The sequence below is a fragment of the Heterocephalus glaber genome, unplaced genomic scaffold (genome assembly GCF_053883595.1).
Source record: "Heterocephalus glaber isolate CG9 unplaced genomic scaffold, H.glaber_assembly_v1.0 deba00001689, whole genome shotgun sequence".
NCBI classification, from domain to species: domain Eukaryota; kingdom Metazoa; phylum Chordata; class Mammalia; order Rodentia; family Bathyergidae; genus Heterocephalus; species Heterocephalus glaber.
Genome location: NW_028258414.1, coordinates 15,114,420 through 15,138,461, shown reverse-complemented (window position 1 = coordinate 15,138,461; position 24,042 = coordinate 15,114,420). Strand labels below are relative to the sequence as shown.

At 41.5% G+C, this 24,042-nt stretch overlaps 1 protein-coding gene, 1 long non-coding RNA gene and 1 pseudogene across 4 annotated transcripts in view; all 3 read right to left on the bottom strand.

Annotated features, from left to right (window-relative positions):
* The window catches only part of Arid3b (AT-rich interaction domain 3B), a 53,787-nt gene extending 46,817 nt beyond the window's left edge, over nt 1-6,970 (bottom strand). For all 3 annotated transcript variants that reach the window (XM_004855464.3, XM_004855465.3, XM_021236913.2), the window contains exons 1-2: nt 6,821-6,970; nt 4,045-4,654 (exon numbers count right to left, since the gene is read on the bottom strand). In XM_004855464.3, coding sequence (XP_004855521.1) covers nt 4,045-4,578 — 534 coding nt within the window. In that variant the 5' untranslated portion in view covers nt 4,579-4,654; nt 6,821-6,970. The remainder of the gene's footprint in view (nt 1-4,044; nt 4,655-6,820) is intronic.
* A 118-nt stretch (nt 6,971-7,088) lies between these two features.
* LOC110344099 (uncharacterized) lies at nt 7,089-10,024 on the bottom strand. Its single transcript, XR_002386401.2, has 4 exons — nt 9,955-10,024; nt 8,420-8,551; nt 7,449-7,576; nt 7,089-7,278 (listed from the first exon to the last, which is right to left on the bottom strand). It is a non-coding gene; the product is annotated as an uncharacterized LOC110344099 (long non-coding RNA).
* A 2,829-nt stretch (nt 10,025-12,853) lies between these two features.
* LOC101702349 (nibrin-like) lies at nt 12,854-15,381 on the bottom strand (annotated as a pseudogene).
* Nucleotides 15,382-24,042: the final 8,661 nt, after the last annotated feature.

Below are 24,042 nucleotides of genomic sequence, written 5' to 3'. Positions count from 1 at the left end.
CTTTTTTCTTTTTTTTGGTACCAGAGATCGAACTCGGGTCCTTGCACTTGCGCAGCAGGCAGCGATACCACTGAGCTAAATCCCCGGCCCCTTTTTTTTTCTTTTAAGACAGGGTCTCCTTATGTTGCCCAGGCTGGCCTTGAACTTGTGGCAATCCTCTTGCCTCAGCCTCCCACGAGCTGGGGCTACAGGTATGTGCCACCATGCCTGGCCTATCAAGAAGACTATAAATCACAAAATAAGGGTAAAATAACTCAACTAATAATTACAACAATAAGGAGATTAAATACTCTAGATAATGCTTAAAGATCATGAAAACACATTTTCAAAATTCAGCTCTGTGCTTATTCAAAGCCTAGACAAAGCAGCATGCGCTACTATGTCCCCACAGTGCCTCTGCCTCTCTGGAGGAAGCATTCTGGGAGTGCTTCCCTGTTCTAGCACATGAGACGCATGGATCTGACCCAAATTGAACCTTCAGGTGGAAGCCATCCAGCACAGCTGGTCCAATCAATAGCGTGTCAGTATGTGCATGAACTGGAAATAAAACACTTAATACTGAGCATCACTGAATTTTCATGTTATTATATAATATTACTTTAGCAAGGTTAACTGAGAAGATGCTCTTTAAAAGTGATAACTAAAACATAAATATTCAAAGGAACTAAATTTCAAAATATGAGAAAAATTCCAGGTTAATACAAATTAAAGGAATTGAAGGTAGTATCTGACAAAATATAATATATAATATATATAATACAAAGCATGGTTAGAATGTCACTGCCTAATTTTTTTTTTAAAGTTCAAATTCAGGCCCAGGGATTTAGCTCAGTGGTACCAGGGCCTGCCTGGCAAGCGCAAGGTCCCGAGTTCGATCCCCGGTACCAAAAAATAAAAAATAAAATAAAATAAAATAAAGTTCAAATTCAATTTACCTGCTGCATAGTGAATTTAAGCCCAGTCCGAACTACATAGTGAGACCCTGTCTCCAAAAAAACCAAATAGTCTCAAAACTTTTGTAAAAATTGACCCTAACAGATCCATGTCTTTACGTCAATGAAATGAAGAAATGAGTAAAAAAGAGAACTAGACAAATTCTATTTGTTTGGAATTTAAAAATATACTTGGTATTTTCATTTTAGCCATTTTCTAATGTAGTAGTAGTATACTGAACTTTCAATGAACATTTGCCTTATGTTTTTAAAAAAATACATGTACCAACCTCATAAAGAATTAATCATTATGTACTACAAACATGTACTAATAAAAATAAACATTTTTTTAAAACTGCACAGTAGGGCCGGGGATTTAGCTCAGTGGTTCCGCTGCCTGCCCTGCAAGCTCAAGGACCCAAGTTCGATGCCCGGTACCAAAACAAACAAACAAACAAACAAAAAAACCCCTGCACAACAGCACAGACTGGGGGCTGGGCTTCAGCAGACACAGGACAAAGTCATGTTATTGGTACCCAGCCTCAATCTGCCTTGAGGTCGCAGAGCACCTCAGAGAGCCTCTCTGCAAGTTCCTTGTTTAAAAGAACAAAATGGACACTGTAACACATTAACAGCAAAATCTTGTATCAACTGTGAGAGGCCTTTGAATTGTTGAGGGTGCAGGGCTATTTCTGCTCTCCAGAAGTTAATTACACACAGAAAAGACTGAGCAATAAAAATAGTTTCATAGTGTATATGGTTTCTGTAGGCTCTCCCATAAATACTGCTTTTTAGTCCTCCTTCCAAAGCACAACTAAAAAACAATTTTGTAACCCTCAAGCACATATATTTACTCCTTTAAAAGCCAGATTAGAGGAAGAACACACACTAAATCAATTTTGTAAAAGTGAATCCACAAGAGGCACACAAGTCACTGTTCACTGTTACCCAATGAATGCCCCCCTGACTTGGTTCCTGACCTCTCAGTTTAGGGGTAAGGTAAATTCAGGGTGGGATCAGCCTCAGCTACTGTGGCATCTATGTAAATATTTTGGCAGGTCCTCTGCCAGCCAGTCTGTAATTAGCAAGTGAGCCTCAGAAACTGAAATGAACTCAAAAGAGCTTCCAATGCCAACAGCCAGCCACTCCAACACTGAGCTGTGCAGCCCTGGGCCGCTGCCATCTACAACCTGGGGCTCAAAGCCCTGCAGTGCCGCACATGTGTGTGCACACACACGCCAGTTATGAAGAGCCTCTTTTATCGAAGCTCTAATGGCCTGACCTCAACACCTGCTGCACTTCCTGAAGACAGACAGGCTCTGGAGCGCACTTGTTCCGTGCACGAGGCTGCACTTTCTAGGAACGACCGCACACATGCAGAGGCTGGCCAGCTGCCAAGGCGGGGGCAGCCAGTCGCCTGGGGCCTGAACTTTCCCAGCACTGTCAGGGCGGGATCCCACTACGAGCTGACTCAGCGGCCGGCATGGAACTCTGCCAACCACACAGCCGCACAGGGGGCTGCCAGCAACTCACAGATGTTTTGCTAAACCAAAGCCATCAGCTGGGAGGCGGGTCTGGGCTGGAGGCCAGGGAGCCGCTGTTGTGGAAGTCAGGCTTCTGATTTTAGTCCTAGGTCTGCTGCTGTCTCCCTGGGTGATATGAGGAAACCCTCTGCACTTTTAGTAGCACGCTGGTGTGGATGCAGGATGGCACTGTTTATATCAAACATCCTGCAGCACCATTGGGTACCGAGTGCCTGGCACTGAGCAGATATTTGTGTGGGCTAGTTCATTAATCCCAACATCCCTGAGGCATCTTTGTTATTTTAACTCTACAGATGGGAAAACACAGGGCACAGCAACTCAGTGCCACAAAAAAGATTTCAAGGGTAAGATATGGAAGGGGTGGAATGTGTCGAGACCCATTTCCTACCGCAGACTCTAACGCCAACACTAACGCCAACACTGCCATTGTAAAACTTGGGGCAACTGTATAGTGCTTCTTGATCCAAAGCTGCTTTATTTTTCAGGTTCCAAAGGACTTTTGTTACATGATTTCAGTGGCCCCTTGTAAGCCCATAGCTCCTAATTAGTGATTTCTAAACAGCATCACTGGGTCACATGGAGCGTGCCCACAGTACCCACATACTAATGGCTTTCTCACGAACTGCCCAAACCAACAAGCCACTCACCCTGGCACAACTTATTATCACTCTCATTCTAAGTGAGGAAAACTGCAGTGCAGGCCACACAGAAAAGGGCCACAAATCAAAGGATCCACTCCAAGATCATTCATTAGGACTCTGCAGTCTGCCTTTTTAAAAAGCCTCATAGCTGACTGATGATACTCAGCTATGCTTAGAAGTCATTTCAGCTTTCTGCAGCTAAAAAGGAATTGTGTGGTCTATCCTTCTTTCTAAGCAGATGATATAAAGGTGAAATGAAATAATGTACACAAGGCTCTTTCTTGGGAAAAGTATGTGATACAAGTGCTTCTTGTCAGCTATGTTCAGCTACAATACAATAAATTGTCCTTAAAGGGCATTGTCCTGCATTAGCCTGCAACTAGAAAATGTTTGGGCAAGTCTGTTCTTTTATGTTATTATCAGAAAAATTAATGACAGTCAACTATCCCATTTTTAGATAGTCCTCGTGACATTGCAGCAAACTCATCCTTCCTTTGAAAAAGAGGGTGTGCTGACATTCTTTCACATCAAATTTGAGACAATCTACATAAAGACTAATTTATGCATTCCACTGCTTTACTCAAGAAAACAAACATTTATGTGTGTATGGTGGGGACAGAATCTAGGGAGTGATGCCAATCTTTTAGAGCTTTCAATGATAACAAACAGCCAGCTGGGGCAAGCATGCCATTGGTTTGCCACCACTGACTTAGGGCCTTGGCCATACTAAGCATACATGCTACCAATAAACTGCAGCTCCAGCCCAAGAAAACAAAGGTGAGAAAAAAATTCAAAGTCTATTCATGTCTTGGATGTGGGTCAGTGAAGTAGGGCAAGGAGGCCCAGATTTGCACAGTCCCTGCTCCTGACCATCCAGTACCCTCTCTTGAGGAAGAACAAACAGCCTCCCACGGCAGAAACACTCACCTGTTTAAGCTGCTCCTCCGGATTCCAGGTTGGCTGCCCAGCCATGGAAACAGAAGGTGGACCCTTGGAAGCATCTTTGGTAAGGTCTTCTTTAGTTTGTTGTCCATGTTGGGGGAGCCCTGGTGCTGGAAGCAGACTGGACATGGGTGCTGCTCGGGGGTCTTGGCGAGCTGCTTTCTGCACGTGAAAATACTTGGAAGCAGCCTGGGCCTCTTTTTCAGCCACCTCTGCAACATCATCATCCCCATCCTCATCTTCCAAACCTCCTTCCTCTTCCTCAGGCTCTGAGTTCACGTTGCTCCGTTCAAAAACTCGGGCCACTGGTGTGGCTGGTGAAACTCTGGCTAAGGGACCCAGGGCAGGGCTGCTGGCAGGTCTTCCAGGTGTGGCAGAAAGAAGAGTAGGCTGTGTGACTAGCTTTTGGGGATATAGGAACTGGGCTTCTTTCATCGGCTGTCCCTGCTTCTCTCGGGCATCCATCTGCAGAGGAGCCAGATGTGACTGCTTCTGTTGCTGTTGCTGCATCGGCTCCATCACTGCTGTGAGTCTCACTCACAGATTGGCATGGCTCTGGACCAGGGCACGGCCTAGCTGGCAGGCTGGCTCTACACTTTAAGTGATTAACCAAAACCACAAAGGAGGGGGAAGGGGAAAAAAAACTACATGAAACAGGTATAAAAGGTTTTCATTTCTCCAGTAAAGGGCCATAGCTCTGACCACTAAACATGTGCTCCTAAATCTGGGTTCAACACAAGTGTTGGAGCCTGGGGAGGGGGAGTAAATGAAGGAACAAGATCTAAGAAGGGAAACAGCGGGGTAAATTTCAGTAGTAGTAGACTACTGAGGGTTTTAAAAGAAACAAATCCAGCAGCTATTTAATCTGACAACATCTGTGTTCTGATCTCTCTCCCTCGACATTATCAAACATTCCTGTTTACTGCTGAAAAGGCAACTGTGTTTGTACTGTACTGGGGGTTGTAACTACGAAAACCACCATAATAAAGGGAAAGAAAAGCCTGCTTACAAAAGAAAGAATATCCCTTATGTTCCCAGGCCCATCAGAGAAAAATTACCATCCAAGCTAGACAGAAGCATCAGGCAGACAGCATGACTTCTCTTACAGAAAAAGCAAGACCAAGCACACTGCTCTTGAGTTTAAAGTTTGCAAATTTGCCAGATCAAATTGCCAGCCTGCTGGTGAAATGGACTGAACCTGGCTAACTGGACATTACAGTCTCAAAAAGAATCCAATTTCAACAACATGAAAGAAAAAAAAACACAAAAGGAGGCAGGAGTCTCAAATTGCAATCCTTGTTCAAAAACAAACAGGAGCAAATTCCTCAGGAGATTTTAAAGTTAATTAATTTGAAACAGGTATCAATATTGTCTAAATAAGTTAATACATTTTTTTAATATATGGCCAAATAAATCTAGCAACTCTTTTCTTTGTGATTCACTTCTACAGAAAAAGACTTTCAGGCCAAAAGCATTCTGGGGGCAGGTTTATCTGCATTCTTAACAGTCGGTCTCCAAACACCCCTTTCACACCCTCTCTACCTCTAACCCCCCCTTCTTCCTTTCTAAGCTCCCACCCCCAACAAACCTCCCTTGAGTTGTTTTCTCAGCAAGTCTCCATACTGAATGGATTACTATGCAAGGACAAATTTTAGGGTGAACAGGGCCTGCAACATGGTGTGTAATTTTGTCTTCACATGAAAGAACCAGCTGTATTGCACAGGTTGGGACATGATATTTGCATTGTTTCAGTGTTTTAGAACTGGGTTGGAAGATTAAAAAAAAAATCTTCAGCATCTTCAAAAATTCATGGGGAAGTAATCACACCCTAGCAATAAAAATGGCTTGGATTTATGAATTTTTTACAGATTGGAGTAAAAAAGGTACACTTTTTAAAGCTAGGCGGAAAAAAAGGTAAAAAATTCTCATTTTCTTATTATCTTAGAAGTGCTGGTTATGCCTTCTGAATTCTGTGAAAGATTCAAATTCCAATTTGCCTCTGACTTCCTTTACTTCCTCTCTTGGCACTTTAGAAAATGTAAGTTAGGCCTGCAGCAATGCTTTCATTCTGTTTTAGCTTTTCTTACAGTGTACAAAGCATGAAAAAATTTGCGCCCATATTAAATCCAGTTGACAAAAGTGTTCACTTAAAGTAAAAAGTAATAATAAACCAAAACAATCTGGGTCAAAGAAAACTAAACAAAAGAATAATCTCAACAACTGACCACTGAAATATGTCCTTATAATCATCAGGATCAATTACAACTGAAATAATTCCTCAACCAAACTCTGCCCGTCACTTATCCTGTGGCACCATCTTCATGGTGTACAGTCCCGGGAACTGAGATAACTCAGTTCTACAACTCGACACACTTTCTCCCCCAGACCCCATCTTCCCCCGTCCCCTGGCAGCAGGGATCCTAACAATGCCACCTGCCTGCACTCGAAGAGCTCGGGTCTCAGGAACCTGCAGCTCCTCGCCCTCCCGCGCGGCCCCTCCCCCAACCCCCTGTCCGGACCCGGGAGCCAGCGAAGCCCGCCTGCGCAGCTTCTGCCCGCCCGCTCGCGCCCACCCCGAGTCCTCCGTTCTGGGCCCTCCCCAAGCAGCCCCGTCACCTTCCCTCCGCCAAGCCGGGCTCCCCTCAGCCCCAGGCCCCGACCTCTTTCTCTCTCTCCTCCGGGCCAGGCGTCCCCGCTCCGTCGCACACCTGCCTCCCTCACCCTCAACCGCCACCTGCGAGAGCGGGCGCCGCCGGCTCACCTGTGAGGCTCGGGCCGCCAGCCGTGGACTAGATGGCCGCTCAGGCCCCAGGCCGCAGCCGCGTCTCCGACTGCTCCGCCGCCGCCGGGGGCCACAGCCGGGGCGGGGCCCACACCGGAAGCGGCGCGGTGGGGCCGGGCCACCGGCCGGGGCGGGAGAAGGGTGGGGGCGGGGCCCATGGGTGGGGCGGGGCCTAAGGCCGGAAGCGACTAAAAAGGGAATGGGTGGGGGTGGGCGGGGGGGGTGGGCAAGGCGGAAGTGACTCCTTTGGACGCCCCCGCCCTACGGGGGTCGTAACCGGAAGCAAGTGGAAGCGGGCGAACCTTCAACCAATGGGAGAGCGCGGACCCGGAGAAGTTCCGGTGGGAGCCCTTCCGCGCGGAGTTGAAAAGAGCCGGGCTGGGTACTGCTTTCCAAGTGTTTTCTTGTTGCAGAGCTTGCTGTCCAGTTAGGGTAGGCTGGGAGGAAGGTTAATAAAGGACAAAGAGATGTTAGAGTTTCCTGCTGCTTCGGTCTCCACTTCTTCAAACGGGTCTTTCTTAAGCTTTCCCTCTTTTAGACCAGATTTCAATCCTTGAACGAGACCTGACTGTCTCCTGATGATCCTGCAACCCCTGGGACCCCTCACCTGAGTTAATATTCTCACTTCCAGGTCCTAGAGGTGGGAGCTGTCCATCAGATACTGTCACCCGTTGGACACACGCTTACTTCTCTCCAACGCTTCCTCTTAAGAGTTTGCCGCCCATTTGACCACCTCTGTAGTGAATACAGTAGTTGTCGATTTGCGCGTGCAGCAGTTTGTCTTACTTTCTCCCCTTTGACCATCTTGGTCATTTCAGAATGTAGGTCGACAGCCCATTTCACACTGGGCCTCATCTATAGCGATCCTCCCAATCCCAATCAAAACCTAGACCTTGTCACCCAAAACACTGTAGCGTCACGAATCACTAATTCAAACATCCCTTGGCCCAATCGGCCTTCTATCCTCGCAGTGTAACTGCTTAAAACAGCATAACAGCATAACTGTTCTTTCACTTTATCATAACTTTCAATCTGCTGAAAGCCTCTAATTTTCTCAGCCACTAACCCCGTCCACTCTTTTTTTTTTTTTGGTAGTTAAACTGTTTTATTCTCCAAATTACATTTTTTTGTATTAAATTCTTATATTGGTACATTGTAGGTATACAACACAATTACATTTCTCATTGGGAATTGTACCTTTACATAATGCATCTTGGTTCACCCCGTCCACTCTTAACTTCCCTTCCTACACATTTTAGATTCGATGGCATATCATTACAACCCTGCTTTTACTCACAATCCCACAACAGTCCCTTTTCTCCAAATAATACCTCCACTCTGGCTGGACCTCCAAATTTCTCCATGCTTATACCTTGTAGAAAACTGTCCTGCCAAACAGATTGGCATTACTAAACTAGTTATCAACCTTAAACAGATACTGACTTCATTGTATTCCATTCAATTTGCTTGCCACTATTGCTGCAAATCTAACCCTACACTTCAATATCATTTCCCTTGATTACCTTACCGTATAAGTAACAAAATGTAAACTGGCCTGAAATCTAGAAATATACTTACATATGTTCTCATCCTGTCGTTCCCTCCTAAAAAATTATGCAGTATATTCAATGAACTCCCAGTGTATTCCAGACCAAGCACTCGTCTCAATGTAAATTGATCAGTGGACAAAACTGCCCCTGAGGAAATTTACTAGTTTAGGGAGACAGAAAAACAAATAGTGTCAGGGATATGGACTATGAAAGAAAAAAGTAAGGCAGGGATTATACAGTGCTGTCGAATAGCTGCTGTTTTAGATGTTGGAGAACTCGTTAAGGAACACTTACATAGACACTGGATTTGACTAGATAGAGTATACCATGTGGATGTCTAGAGAAAGAAGGTTCTAGCAGAGGATACTGAAAATTTAAATACTCTGAGGCAGGCACATGCTTGACACAACATAGGAATAGCAAGGAGACCCCTATAGCTGACACAAAGCAAGTAAGGGGGAGAATGGTAGGAGACAAGGTTAGAGAGACAGCTAGGGCCTAATGATGCAGGGTTTTGTCAGCCATGCCACAATTGCCAGTTACCACTAAAGCCACTGGAGAGTTTTGAGCAGAGGAGTGACTTTATTAGGCTTAAATCTTTAAAAGGATCATACAGCTGAGGATGGTGGTGCATGCCTGTAATCCCAGCATCCAGGAGGATCACTGAGAGTTCAAGGCCAGCCTGGGCTACATAGGGAGATCCTGTCTCAAAAAACAAACACAAAAAGGATGGGAGGGCTTTGGGGTGATGGAATTCTAAATCCTGATTTTAGTGGTATAAAATGAATTTATACATGTATAAAAATCCACAGACTTGTCATATAAAGTCAATTTTATTGTATGAAGCTTTTTCTTAAAAGTGAAACTTTTCATAATGCTCAAATTTCCCTTCCTAATTCTCAGGGATCTCCCATAATCCCTTTGCAATATTGGATACTTCTGCAAGTAGTCAAGCAAATTCTAGTTTCACCCATTGTCTTAGCTTGTTTTGTATTGCTGTAACAGAATACTTGAGGTTGGTAATTTATTTTTTTTAATGGATTTCTTTCTTACAGTCTGAAGGCTGGGAAGTCCAAGTCTGAGAGGTCTCATCTGGAGAGGGCTAGCATGCTGCATCATGACAGAAAGCAGAAAGGAGTCCAGCATTGCTTTTACAACAAGCCCACTCTTGAGATAACTAACCACTCCTGCAGTAATGACATTAATGCATTCTCAAAGGCAGAGCTCTTTGACCTCATCATTTCTTATTAGGCCCTGTCTTCCAATGCTGGTTTGCAATGAAGATTAAGTTTCCAGCAAATGAACTTTGCAGGAGGGTGAATTTAAATGATAGCTGTCTTTTGCTTTAAAAAAAAAAAGTCTTTCCCTTGATCCCATATTCTGTGACTAAAGCCTTATCTCACTGTTTCCTTCCTGTCAAAACTTCTAGAATTACGGTTCTCACTGCAGCCCAAGTGATCTGATCTCCCTAAAATGCTTTAGGGCTCCTTAACAGCTCTGTGATCAGGCCTAAATTCCTTCATGTGGCCTACAGGGCCCTGGGAGATGTAGCTATTTACCAACCTCTTTGGGTTTTTCTTTTTGCCTCAGGCTGGAGTACAGGGCCCAGGAAAGTGACCCCACTAGATGACATCAGCAGCTGAAACAGAAAGTAACTGTAGTTTTACTTAAGAATGGCTCCAAAACACTAGAGTAGTACGGGTGCCAAATAGCACCTGTAAAGTGCTTCCTTTAAGTGAAAAGATAAAAGTACAGTAAGGTATTTTAACTACAATCACATGAGGTTGTTTTTTTTTTTTTTGTACCAGGGATCGAACTCGGGTCGTTGCGCTTGCGCAGCAGGTGGCAAAACCACTGAGCTAAATCCCTGGCCCAATCACATGAGTGTTATTGTAATATATTGTTATATTCTATTTTATTAGTTATGGTTAATCCCTTACAGTGTCTTATTGATTGATTTATATTTGATTTTATTTTCACTACATAGTTCAGCCTAGCCTTGAATGCACTATTGCAGCCTAGGCTGCCCTCAAACTTACGGAAATCTTGCGTCAGCCTTCCAAGTGCTGGGATCACAGGTGTTTGCCACCATGCCTGGCTACTGCATCTAATTTATAAATCAAACTTTGTCATAGGTATATACGTATAGGAAAAGACATGGGGGAAGGGAGGATAGGGAAAAGGGATGTAAAACGAATTAAGATGTATTATGTACACATGCCAGGTCCCATGAAGACTGTAATCATTATGTACTGCAAACATAGACTAATAAATTTTTTTTTTTAGTACTGGGGATCGAACTCAGGAACTTGCACTTGCTAGGCAGGCATCGGAACCACTGAGCTAAATCCCCAGCCCAAGACTAATAAAAATTTTTAAAAAGGAAAAGATACGGTACACTAAATATGGAGTTTGGTACTATCTTAAGTTTTTAGGCATCACTTGGGGTCTTGGAATATATCTCCTGTGAATTAGAAGGGCTATCATAGTCTTCTCTAAAAAACAAAAAACCAATAAACTGGGGATGGTGATGCATGCCTATAATCCCAGCACTCTGAGAGGCTGAGGCAGGAGGATCAAAAGTTTGAACTCAACCTGGGCAATTTAGAGAGTTAGCAACAGACTGTCTCAAAATAAAAAAAAGGTGAAGGAGAAGAAGAAGGAGGGAAAGAAGAAAGGGTAGGAGAAGATGAGGAGCAAGGGATGTAGCTCAGTGCAAAAGCCTTGGGGTCAGTTCCTTGTCACACACAGGCATGCATGCATGCACGCACGCACACATATGCATGCACATGCAAATTAAATTATAAAAACATTGGGTTTCAAAAAGAATTGGGTTTCATGGGGTATTATGGTGCATGCCTGTAACCCTATCACTTGAAAGGCTAAGGCAGAAGGATTATGAACAAGGCCAGCCTGGGCTATATAGTGAGATGTTTTCTCAAAAAATAACAACAATAATAATTATATAGATAGGTAGATATAAAACTGGGTGTAGTGGTACATACCTGTAATCTCAGCACTATGGAAGGCTGAGGATTGCTAGTTTGGACATAACCTGGGCAATTTAGCAACTTACTTAGAACCTGTCTGAAAAATCAAAAAGGCTGCCAGCACTCGGGAGGCTGAGGCAGGAGGATCACCGAGAGTTCAAGGCCAGCCTGGGCTACACAGTGAGTTCAATATCAGCCTGAACTACATGGTGAGACCATGTTTAAAAAGAAAAAAAAAAAGGCCAGGGATATACTTCTGTGCAAAGGCCCTGGGTTCAGTAACCAGTAGTGCATACATACATACATACATACATAGAATATCTTTCTTCTTTTCTTCTTTTTTTCTTTTTTCCAGTACTGGGGATTGAACCCAGGGCCTTTGTGCTGAGCTACCCCTCAGCCCTTTTAAAATTTTTTATGTTTATTTTTTATTTTTTTGGTATCGGGGATCAAACTCAGGTCCTTGTGCTTGCGCAGCAGGCGGCAAAACCACTGAGGTAAATCCCCAGCCCCCTAAAATTGTTTATTTTAAGATGGAATCTCACTAAGTCACTAAATTGCCCAGGGTAGGCTCAAACTTGTAATCCTCCTGTCTCAGTCTCCTAGAGTGCTAAGATTATAGCTGTGTGCAACTGACCTGGGTATCATTTTTAGTGTATGTTTTGTTATAAATCTAGTCTTATATGTACAGTGCATAAAAGATGAGAAACAGGAAGTATATGCCTATGTTAGAGCACTAATGTAATTTAGTCATAACTAATAAAGAGGAAATTAGTTTGTGTTTGTGATAGGCAACATTCATTATTGATGTGGCTGTGTCTGTACTAATAAGACTTGCTATTTTAGCATGGCTTGGCATCACTTTGGCAACTCAGGGAACATATAAAATGCTTTGTCTTTGGAATTAACAGTGATTACATTTTCAACATGAATTGGCCCCACAAGAAGTTTTGGGGGAAAAAAAGAAGAGGAAGAGGAAAGGGAAGAGGAGAAGGAGGAGGAGGAGGAGGAGGGGGAGGGGGAGGAGGAGGAGGAGAGGAAAAAGAAGTTGTTGTTGTTTTGGGAGATTAAAGCCCTGGGTAAGGCAGAAGAGGACTGTCCTAAAGTTACTAAACCTTTCACTGTGATGGAAAATTGAAGTGGAACCAGATGATGAAGGAGCCCTGTGGGGGTGTGTGAGGCCTCTGCTGAGTAAATGGTATAAATAGTAAGTGTGTGTAGAGAAAGATTGTGACAGAAGCATCCCTGTAAGGAGGTGTATCAAGTCCACAAGTTCCTGCAGTCACCTGGGTGGTTATAGGGTGTTGTAGGATGGATGCACTCTGATTGGACTTCTGAGACATCACCCCACGGGAGGGAGATGCCTGTCAGGCTGCCTCCTGGGTCTCCTCTTGCATAGAGCTGTTTGTATTTAAGTTAATTTATTTTTTTTAGAGTTTTGTGCATTTTATTTAACAAATTTAGGCCTCAAAAACTTAAATCTCTTTCATACACTGTTTTCATGTATCTCAGCCTGAAGTAAATGCTTGCTGGGAAGCTTGTTTTCATAATTTTCTTTCTTTCTTTTTTTTTTTGTACCAGGGATTGAACTTGGGACCTTGTGCTTTTGAGGCAGGCGGTAGCTCATAATTTCTTTTTAAAGTTCTCAATTATCTTCTCCTACTAACATTAGGATTATACCTAAAGAGATCATCAGCAAGAGACTCTTCTTTGCATGTTGCTTTTGTACCTCCATTTCCTGTCTCAACCAGTCTCCTAATTCTGCATTCTTTCCAGCATGATGAGCTATTAGATCTGATCCTCCAATGATGTGCAGAAGTTTACCTGCTCCAGGAAATGTGACCTTTTTGAATTTCTTGAAATTTTTTAGTTAATGACCATGATCATTATTTACCCCACATAGATTTCTGTAAGTGGAGTTATTAACTACCAGTGATCTAAATTCAGTCATGAACAACTTTTTTGGAAGCATCTCACTGCTGTCCTGAAGTTCATCATTATTAGATACTTCTTTAGTTGACCATGGTGATTCTTTCTTGAGCTCACATTTCTTCCCATCTTCACTTTCTTGAGGTATTTTGTCACTTTTTGGTATTATTTTATCATCAAAATTGTTATTTGTTTCTGTATCCAAGCTTGGCTTTTTTCTAATGTTGACATCTTGTTTTTCAACTTTCACTTCAATTTCTAACTCTGGTCTCGTGTTCTTGAATAACTGCTCCAAGGGCTGGAGATTTAGCTCAGTGGTTCCAGTGCCTGCCTTGAAAGCACAAGGTGCTGAGTTTGATCCCCAGTACAAAAAAAAACAAAACTGCTCCAATAGTTGATCTTCTATGGCCAAATCAATTTCTTTTCTATTTTTTTGATCTTAGACTTTCTGTAGAAACAGATTTACTGTCAGTTTTTCACACTGGATTTTAAATCTTCATCATCTGTAAATAAGCTTTCTGATTTTGTTTCCATAGGTTCATTCTGAGATAGATTTTGCTCTTTGTTTTTCCATAGTGAGGTTATAGCAGGTTGTGTTTGTTCTAAAAGAGAACAAGATATTTCTATTCTCACTGATTTAGATGAAGACATTTCTTGGTTTTCTTCATCCCTTTCCCTTTTGGGGGGAGATGACTGAAAGTAGTTTCTAATGGTATTTGTCTGTTGCTGCTGAGAAGTGTGATCTCTACTTTTATTTACACTTGGGAACTTAGTTGGTGAAAGCTGATAGTTTTGGATATTTGCCCTAACCAGAGTATTTGATGCTATGTTATTATTGGAGTTTGTTTTGGGGCCTTTTTTTGTAATGGTTATTTCTTGTGAAGATGATCCACATTTTTGTTCCATTTTGGAGATTTTTATTTATTTTGGCTTTTCAGTCAAATACATATATGTATGTGCCTGGTCCGATTCTGTGTCAGCAACATATGTTGCAGTGTTCTCAGGAACACTTCACATGAGTTTTTCACTGACTGACCAGTCTTGTGAAAGGCTTGGCTCTGGAGCCTTTGTCTTTAATCCTGTGCTGGGCTGGCCCTGAGGATCACAAAAATTCTCTGTAGTCATGAAAATAACTGCCAATCCAATTTCTGCTTCAGGAATAGATCTAAGACCCTGCCTTTGGAGTATATCCAAAATTGAGTGAATCTATTTTTTTCTAGGAGTCGGGAATTAAGATCTGTGTATTTGTTATTCCTATGTCAACAACACAAGTTCCAGGAGTTGAAAAAAAACTATCTTCTTCATTTTCTTCGGTTATCAACCTAGCTTCTCCACCTCCAAAAACAATTGCTAAATGTAATTTCTTATGCTGTTTGGCATTTAAAAATACAAATGTTTTCTCTTTGAAGATTTGTTTTCTTTCCTGTTGTCCTGACAGATCAATATTTTTACCTCCAATGGCTGGTTCATCAACAGGTGAGTAAAAACTTTCAATTTGTGGAGGCTGTTTCTTGGACTGAACTGCTTTAAATGATTCAGTAAAATATTCTAGCTTTACAATCGGACACTCACAAACAAGTGCACACATTGTTTTAATGGTAACTTTAACTGAGACCCTAACAAGGTGAGTACATTCTTCTGTCCAGTTGTTGACTGTAAGTCCTCCAAGTTGTAATAAGCTTGATTTAAAGCAGTTTTCCCAGAGACATCTAAATAAGAGGAGTACACAACCAAAGGCTCATATTCTACCCTGAATTTACTTTCAAACAGTCCAAAGGTAACTCTATCCCCTGTCTTCAAAGTTTGAGAAAGGCCATTCTGCATTTTTTCCCTCATTAACAAAGGTACCATACTTAGAATTATCTTTTATTGTTAAAGTAGGAATTTCACCTGTTTGCTGCAAGTTAGTTACAGAAAAGTTAGCAGTTAACACAGCATGATTTCAGGTGATGGACTGATCATCGTCAATTAAAATGGCACAGTTTTTCCTTCCAACAACATACTCAGCACCAGTGAAAAGTCTATATGGTTCTCTTCCAGCCGGGCCCACAACAGGGAGCAGGTTCCACATGTGTCTGGCTTCTCCGAGCTGTTTGTATTTTAAATCAGACAATTGGCTTTTGGTGTCTGGTGACCCATTAGCCACTCAGCATAGGAAAAATGCCAGCACCTTCTACTGAGGCCCAAAGCGAAACTTTCTGTGTGTGTGTGTGTGTGTGATAAGCTCTCCTCTTGCTATGTAGTTCAGGGCTGGGCTTGAACTCACTATATAGCCTAGGCTGGCCTCAAACTTGCAGCAATCCTCCTGACTCAGCATAGAGTGCTGGACTACAAGTGTGCACCACCACAACCAGCAAAGCTAAACTGAAAACCTTTTCAAAGTGAGTCTTGGGAGTGGGCAGCCCTGCCACGCTGCCTTTCAGCCTGTGCTCACTGCAGAGATCCTTTCCAAGCCTGTGACTGTGATTTGCCAACATTCTAATGAAAGGACTTGACTTTATTGTTCTTTCTCTCACCTGACAATAGAAGAGGTCAGACCTGTATGACTGGCAGAAAGGCCAGGCCCAAAGTGATTCATCTTTGAAAACATTGTATTGTTTCACTCTCCATGAGACTCAAAGCTCTCTTTGCAAAGCTCCATCCAGATTTCCATGGTGGCCCCAGCACCCAGCAGTCCCAGATAGCCAGAGGGAAAGGGAGCAGGCGGCAGTTTAAGCCATCTGTCCTAGAACAAGACATCTGGTCACAGACCTGTGCCTCTGATCTGAACTCTTTGGGAGCCATCTGGCCCTCGATCTGACAGAACTATGTGAAGCCAGACGCTGTCAAGTGTTCATGAGACTGAGAGGAAAGGATACCCAAGCCAGTCAGCCTGGCAGTGAGGTTGCCCACTGGGAGAATTGTGAGGTCAACTATTTGTTGTAAATGTGTCCATAGATATACATACACACAGGCCAGGGCCTTACACCTTTCAAAAATCTTTCTTTCCAAGCACAACACTGGATGACAGTAACATAGTTTTCTATTGTTAAGTTTGGCTGGGATGCCTTCTTTCTGGTTCAAAAGAAAATGAATCTGTCAATTTCAGTAGGAGAAAAGTGCAGAGAAACTCTGGATTACACGTGGCAGGTGTCTTAGATGCATGACCAGAGGATGCACAGCATGCTGGAGGAACTGTAGTGGAAAAGGTCCCCCAAATGCAGGGTGTGGGGTACTACTTTTGTTAGGTTGGAGGTGTCTGGGCTTCTGGTTCATGATATCTTCCTTGTCATACACGGCATATACCACATGACTATGTTCCTCTTGCAAGGTACTATTTTTTCCCCAAGTCTTAGCTAAGTATTGGAAAGGACCAGAAACCACATAGAGTCTAATGAGAGTTACAGAAATTTTATTAAGGTGAAATATAATCAATGCCAGAGAAGTTGAGAAGTTGTTTGTCCTCTAGAATTTTGCTCACTGTGTTACTGCAAGAGTACATGTTGCATGCTTAGACCAATGCAAATCAATCTCAACACAGATTTTGAACCCTGCTGAATTTCAGAAAATAACCAATAACCTCATTTTGGAATCAGATTCAGAAACTCCACTTTTAAAAATGGAGCTGGGGTTTAAATTTCTCCAATTAAAATGAAAGGTTGATTTTATTTTTTTATTGGTACATTTCAGATATGCATAATGATAGCATTCATCATAGGGACTTTGTACCTGTACATGATATATCTTGCTTCCTTTTTTCCCATTTCCCACCCCTCCCTTCAACTCGTTCCCCTCCTTATTTACAAAACATTTGTTTCCATTTTTTCCTTCTATTCTCTTTTTTTCCTGGTCCCTTCCTTTTTTTCTTCCTCTCTCCTCCCTTGTCCCCCTTCTTTTTGAACATTTTTCTTTCCATTTCCCAATATCTATTATAGATTTTGGTCTTTATTTATACTTTCAGTTTCTCACCAGAGAAACAATGCAGTATTTAAACATATGTGTTAGATTTATTTCACTTAAGAGTATGTTCTCAAGGCACATCCATTTTGAAATGTCTCCAGCTTATCCTTCTTTATGACAGAGTAGTATACCATTGTATAAAAAACCCTACATCTTCTTTATCTATTCATCGGTTGATGGGCATTTGGACTCTTTCCAAGATTTAGCTATTACAAACTGTTCCGCTATAAACATGGATGTGCATATGTGGTATGATGCTTTTAATTATTTTGGGAAGATACCAAGAAGAGGAATAGCTGGGTTGAATGGAACCTCTAGTTTTAGTTTTTTGAGGAATCTCCACACTGATTTCCACACGGGTTGTCTCTTCACTCTGTTGGTGGTTTATTTTGCTGTGCAAAAGCATTTTTTTTTTTTTTGGTACCGGGGATCAAACTCGGGTCCTTCCACTTGCGAGGCAGGCGGCGGAACCACTGAGATAAATCCCCGGCCCCACAAACACTTTTTAATAAGATGAGATCCCAGTTGTTGATTCTTTGACATTGCCTGTGCAATTGGGGTTTTGTTCATGAAGTGTTTGCCTACACCAATATCTTCAAGAGTTCTACCTATTCTATCTTCCAGTAGATTTAGTATTTGTTTTAATATTTAGATCTTTGATCCATTTTGATTTGAGTTTAGTGTATGGTGAAAGATATGGGGAAAGGTTGATTTTAGACTGCCATCACCATATGAGATCATGTGGGAAGATATGGGAGTGGTTGTAAAGACAACTGACATAAAATCCTTCTGACCAATTCCTTTTTGTATCTCTCCCCACAAAGGACAAATTACTTGACCTAACACTGTGGTCCATCAAGCAACCAGTTGTTTCCTAATATGGGCAGTTCTGCACTCCAGTTTCACTTCTGGAATCCAAGTGCTAGGAGAATGGCATTTACTTTTGTGTGTATTTCTGCACAAGTTTCTCCTTCCCTGCTTGCTTCCAAAAGCTACAAAGCCTCTGTGCTGTTTGCTTTAGCATTAATTATGGCATCTGCAATAATGGAATTTCCTGAAACTACACTGTTAGGATAAGCCCTGACACAGTTGAACCCTAATAGTTTGATCACAAAATTTAAAAGAGTAGTCAAAAAATTTGAGGAATCTCTCCTTATTAAAAATAAATGTTTACCAAAAAGGTAGTGACAGCCATTAAAAAGAATGAAATCAATATACATCTACTGACACAGGATGATATCAGTGGTACAATTAAAAATGAAAACTAGCAAAGTAGAGAAAAGTATATAAAATACAATTATTTTGGATGACTTAATCTTTCAAAAAACAATTTTCCACATTAACAATAATGACAGTTATAGTACATGACCTATCATTAGACTAAAGGTTAAATTTTGCTTCTTTGATAATTAAAAATATATATAAAGAAAAAATCTAGGGTTTTTTTGTTGTTTTTTGTTTTTGTTTTTTTGAGACAGAGTCCTGCTATGTAGTTCAGGCTGGCCTTGGACTCACTATATAGCCCAGGCTGGCCTCAAACTCATAGCAATCCTCCTGCCTCAGTCTCCTGAGTGCCGAGATTAAAGGTGTGTGGCACCATACCCAACTTATACAAAGGAAAAATCTATAGTACAGTATTGGTTAACAGCTTGGGTAATTGAATATTCTCTTGTGTTAAACACTTGGTTATAATTTAATCCTCACAATAATCCCCACTTAGCGAGAAAACTAATGCTTACAGGAGTTCAGCAACTTGCTGGAAGTTCAATTACATTTTTACACTTGATCTTAGCCAAAAGGCCGAGAAGCGATTCAATTACATTTTTATCTGTCCATCTACATCTATCTATCTATCTATCTATCTATCTACCTACCTATCTATCTATCACAACAGAGGAGATCGAACCCAGTGCTTCCATACTGTGCCGCATTCTCAGCCCTTTTTTAATTTTTAATTTTGAGACAGTATCTCATTAAGTTACTAAATTGCCCAGGAGAGGCTTGAACTTGTAATCCTCCTGCCTCAGTCTCCCAGAGTGCTGGGATTCCAGGCATGTTCCACCATGCCTGGCTCAATTACATTTTATAGGTAGTAGAGCTGGGGTTTGGACCTAGGGCTGTCTCACTGTATTTCATGGTCTTAGGCCACCATGCTGTAATACTTCTACCAGTGTGATATTTGACTGTAACCACATGAGTTTCTTTTTCAGTATACAGTTTACAACAGTAGACCTCAGGGAATCAATAGGATATGTGTTAGCTTTGTGATTTGGCTAAGAGCTAAGGGAAATCTGTGTTAGCAACTACAACTAAACCACGCTGGGCATGAAGCTGACTTGTGCCTGCATTTGCAGAGTACCAGCTGAAAGAACTTGCAGGTCGGACAATAAGACAACAGTAACAACAATCCATGCTTAGAGAACTGGTAAAATAACATGTAGCACTTAAATTATTCAAAAAGCAAAAATAGGGCCTAGAGATGCAACTCAGTGGTACAGCATAGGCTTAGCATGTGTGAGGCTCTGGGTTCAATCCCCAACATCAAAAAGAAAATAATAATGATAACAACAATAATAATAAATAAAAAATAACAACACAAGGTTCACTACAAGATATTTAGTCTGTTATCATTAATTTTTTTTGTACTGGGGATCAAACTCAGGACCTTGCACTATGAGGCAGGTGCAGTACCACTGAGCTAAATCCCTGGCTCTAATTTTTTATTTTATTTTATTTCTGGTACTGGGGATTGAACCCAGGGCCTTTGCACTGAGCTAGAGTTTTAGCCCATTTTTTATTTTTTTATTTTGAGGTAGGGTCTCTCTGAGTTGGTAAATTGCCCAGGCTGGGCTTGAACTTGTGATCTCAGCCTCCCAAACTGCTGAGATTACAGGCATGTGCCACCATTAGCTACCATTAATAATAATAATAATTATTATTATTTAGCTTTTTTTTTTTTGTACCAGGGATCAAACTCAGGACCTTGTGCTTGTGAGGCAGGCGTGGTACTGCTGAGCTAAATCCCTGGCCCTAATAATTATTTTTTAAAGGGATACAAGTATTATGCTGAACAAGCATGACTCATGGAGGTATGTATCAGTTAATGTAAGCAACAAATAGACCCAAAACATGACTCTGAAAGATACTTCATTGCTTACTGCATGACATTCCTGGGTAGATACACAGGTCAGTGAGGTCCTCTCCTCCCCTGCTTTCATTCAGAGCTCCTGCTCTTTCCATCTGTGGTCTACCATTCCCTAGGTCAGAGAATGGCACATATTTTTTCCATTCATGTTGCATTTGAGAAAACTTTGTCACATGTCTGCCCCCAAATTGAAAGGCAGTGTGGGAAACATAGCATAGCTGTGTGCCTAAAGAAAATAGTGGCTTTGGTAGATAGCAAGGGACCCCTGCTACATTCAGCCTTTCTGCTTACCAAATGTATCCACCCTTCCCCAAAGGGAGATGACAAAAAAATCATAACATTCAATTATGGGACTCATATCAAAATCCGGAATGTAGTCTTCTCTAATTGGCCTGGTTGCATTTCCTTCTGGTTCAGCAATGTGTGAACTAAGAGCCAAGTTGTTGCCATTTCATCGCCATGCCAATAAAGCCACATGCTCAATGTGAACTGATGGAGCAGGGACAGGAAAATGGCAATAAAAACTCCTATTTGGGGAAGGAAAAAATGATAAACACACCTTAGTGTGGGTGTCCAAAGCAATTATGGACACCTGCTAGATATGTGTCATGAAGACACCCTACCTGGCAGTGGAAAAAGTTCCTACATTAGAATTGTTCCTACATTGATCTTTAGGAAACAGTGTCTGGTTGTTCCCCTTATACCCTGATCCTGCCCTCTGGCAAGCTCTTCCTTGCCCTTGTGCTCCTGGCTGTCTGCAAAGTAGGGTGTGTGCCCTCCCTGGGAGAACACAGCTTTGACAGTCGGATCCTGATGGTGCAATTTTCAATATCCAAATGTTGTCTTATGGCTTTCTTTCTTTATTTACTCAGATTAGGTTTATGGGCTTTTTGGCAATATAACTCCCTCAGAAACTTTTGGATCTCTTTGCTTCAAAATAGGTTCTTATCCCAGAAACCATACCTAAAGTTATTTTTCAAGATACAAGTATTAACTTTCCTATTTTTTAAAGTAAATAAATTTTTATTTAAGAATTTTACATGTCATTCCTTCAGTACCCATTAAGGTTACCTTAATGAGGTTCTTTGTCTTCAAGATAGCCCTTTTTAAGAACTGGTGCTTAATCTGCTTAACCTGGTCATCCTGCTGCATTGCCACAATTCATTCTCTCTCTCTCTCGCTCGCTCTCATTTTTTGAGACAGAGTTTCACTATGTAGCCCAGGCTGGTTGGAAACTCATGGCAATCCCCCTGCCTCAGCCTCCTAAGAGCTGGGATTACAGTCATGCACTATCATGCCAGGCTGGCACATTTCTTTCATTTGGGCTTTTAACACCACTTGAATGATGGACATAGTGATGTATGACAACTGCAAAATTCCTGGGATCTTAGACCAAACTTCTTCCAGCAATTTACTTTAAGATCCTGGAAGCTGAATTGTAGAAAGTAGTTGATATTTTGGCACATGATCCAGATTCTAGAATATTATTCATTAATCATTCATTTCTAATATTGAAACATTACTCATTACATATTTTACTCACATCAACTTTCCTTTACTTCTGTCTTTCTAGACTCCATGTCTCTCTCTTCCAACTTCATGCAGCTCCTATGAGTTTGTGCAAAACAATAGGCTTAGCTGTTCTTTAAACTGTTCCTCACAGAAGTGAAGAATTCCTCTTTTTTTATATATATTCTAGTGCACTTTGCTTCTCAAACCTTCCATTCTTTTCCCTGCTGTTGGGGTTCAATAGCTTCTCCATCCTGCAGGTTCCCCTTTCAGGGCTCCTATTCCTTTTGTCTCACTTATGAACTAGTGTATTCTTGCCTGAACTCTCCTATGGTATCTTGTTAAACATGGCAAGGAACAAACAATACACTATGAGTCACAGAATGGGCCACAACTTCAGAATTCCATGGAAAGGAAAACTTTTTCTGTTTGTTTCTATAGTATCACTATTTGTTTGAGTTTTTTTGTTTGTTTGTTTTTTGTTTTTTGGTACCAGGGATCGAACTCAGGACCGTGTGCTTGAGAGACAGGCAGCAGAACCACTGAGCTAAATCCTCGGGTCTAAAGTATTACTATTGCTGGGCATGGTGGTGCATGCTTGTAATCCTCAGCACTCAGGAGGCTGAGGCAGGAGGATCACTGTGAGTTCAAGGCCAACCTGGGCTACATATTGATTTCAAGGCCAGCCTAAACTACCCTGTTTCAAAAAAAAATTAAATTAAATAAGTGAGTTCCCTAATGGCTTAGAACCACTGTCATTCAAACTGGACTTCAAGCCAAAACTGAACAAAAGAGGCAAAGAAGGTCACTACTTATTGGGTAAGGGGATAATCCAACAGGAAGAGATAACAATTGTTAACATATATGTACCAAACAATGGCATGTCTAACTGCATAAAACAAATAGAACTGAACATAACAGATTAGATAAACATAAACACAATTAGTCAGAGACCTCAGTACCTCTCTATCACAAATAGATCAACTAGACAAAAAGCAGCAAAGAAATATCAAAGTTTAACAAAACCTTTGAGCAAATAGATATCTATAGTGTTCCAACCAATAACAAAACACACATTCTTCTCAGTAGCACATGAAACTTTCTCAAGAAAAGACCACATACTAATCAATAAAGCAAGTTTAAGTAAATGTAAAAGAATTGAAATTAGCCAGGGATTTAGCTCAGTAGCACCGCATCTGCCTTGCAAGCGCAAGGTCCTGAGTTCAATCCCTGGTACGAAAAAAAGAACTGAAATTATACCATGAATATTATCCGATCACAGCACAATGAAATTAGAAATCAATGACAAAAGTAAACACAGAAATTAAGCAAACGCATGGAAATTAAACAATATACTCTTTTTTGGGGGGGTACCAGGGATTGAACTTTGGTTCTTGCGCTTGTGCAGCAGGCAGCGAAACCACTGAGCTAAATCCCCGGCCAAACAATATATTCTTAAATAAACAATGGGTTACAAAAGAAGAAATAAGACAGTTTCTAGAACTAAGTGATAATACCAGTACAACATAACAGAATTTATTGGACACAATGAGAGCAGCCATAAGAGGGAAGGTTATAGCTATGAATGCTCAAATCACAAAAAATGAGCCCAAATAAATAACTTAATGATAGGGGCTGGGGATTTAGGTCAGTGGTTCTGGGGCCTGCCTTCCAAGCGCAAGGTCCTGAGTTCAATCCCCAGTACAAAATAATAATAATAATAACTTAATGATGCACCTTGAGGTCCTAGAAAAACAAGAGCAATCCAAACCCAAAGCTACTACAAGGAATCAGGCAGAAATCAATGAAATTGAGACTAAAAAAACCTACCTCAAAGCAAAACAATACAACAAAATCAATGAATTGGAGAGTTGGCCCCTAGCCAATCTTATAAAAAAATAAACAAACCAAAAAAAAAAAAAAGGAAAGAAAAGATCCAACTCCATGTAATTAGAAATGAAAAGGGGCTGACTTCTGGGAAGATGGCAGAGTGGTAAATAGCAGAGATACAGCCGCTCCGAGATTTGGTGTCCAGATATTGGAATATAGCAATGTGAGGAAGAGAAGGAGAGAAATGGGTCCCCAGGACCCAGCAAGGATCTGAAGTGAGAATTAAAGCCCACAGGGAGAGAGACCTCA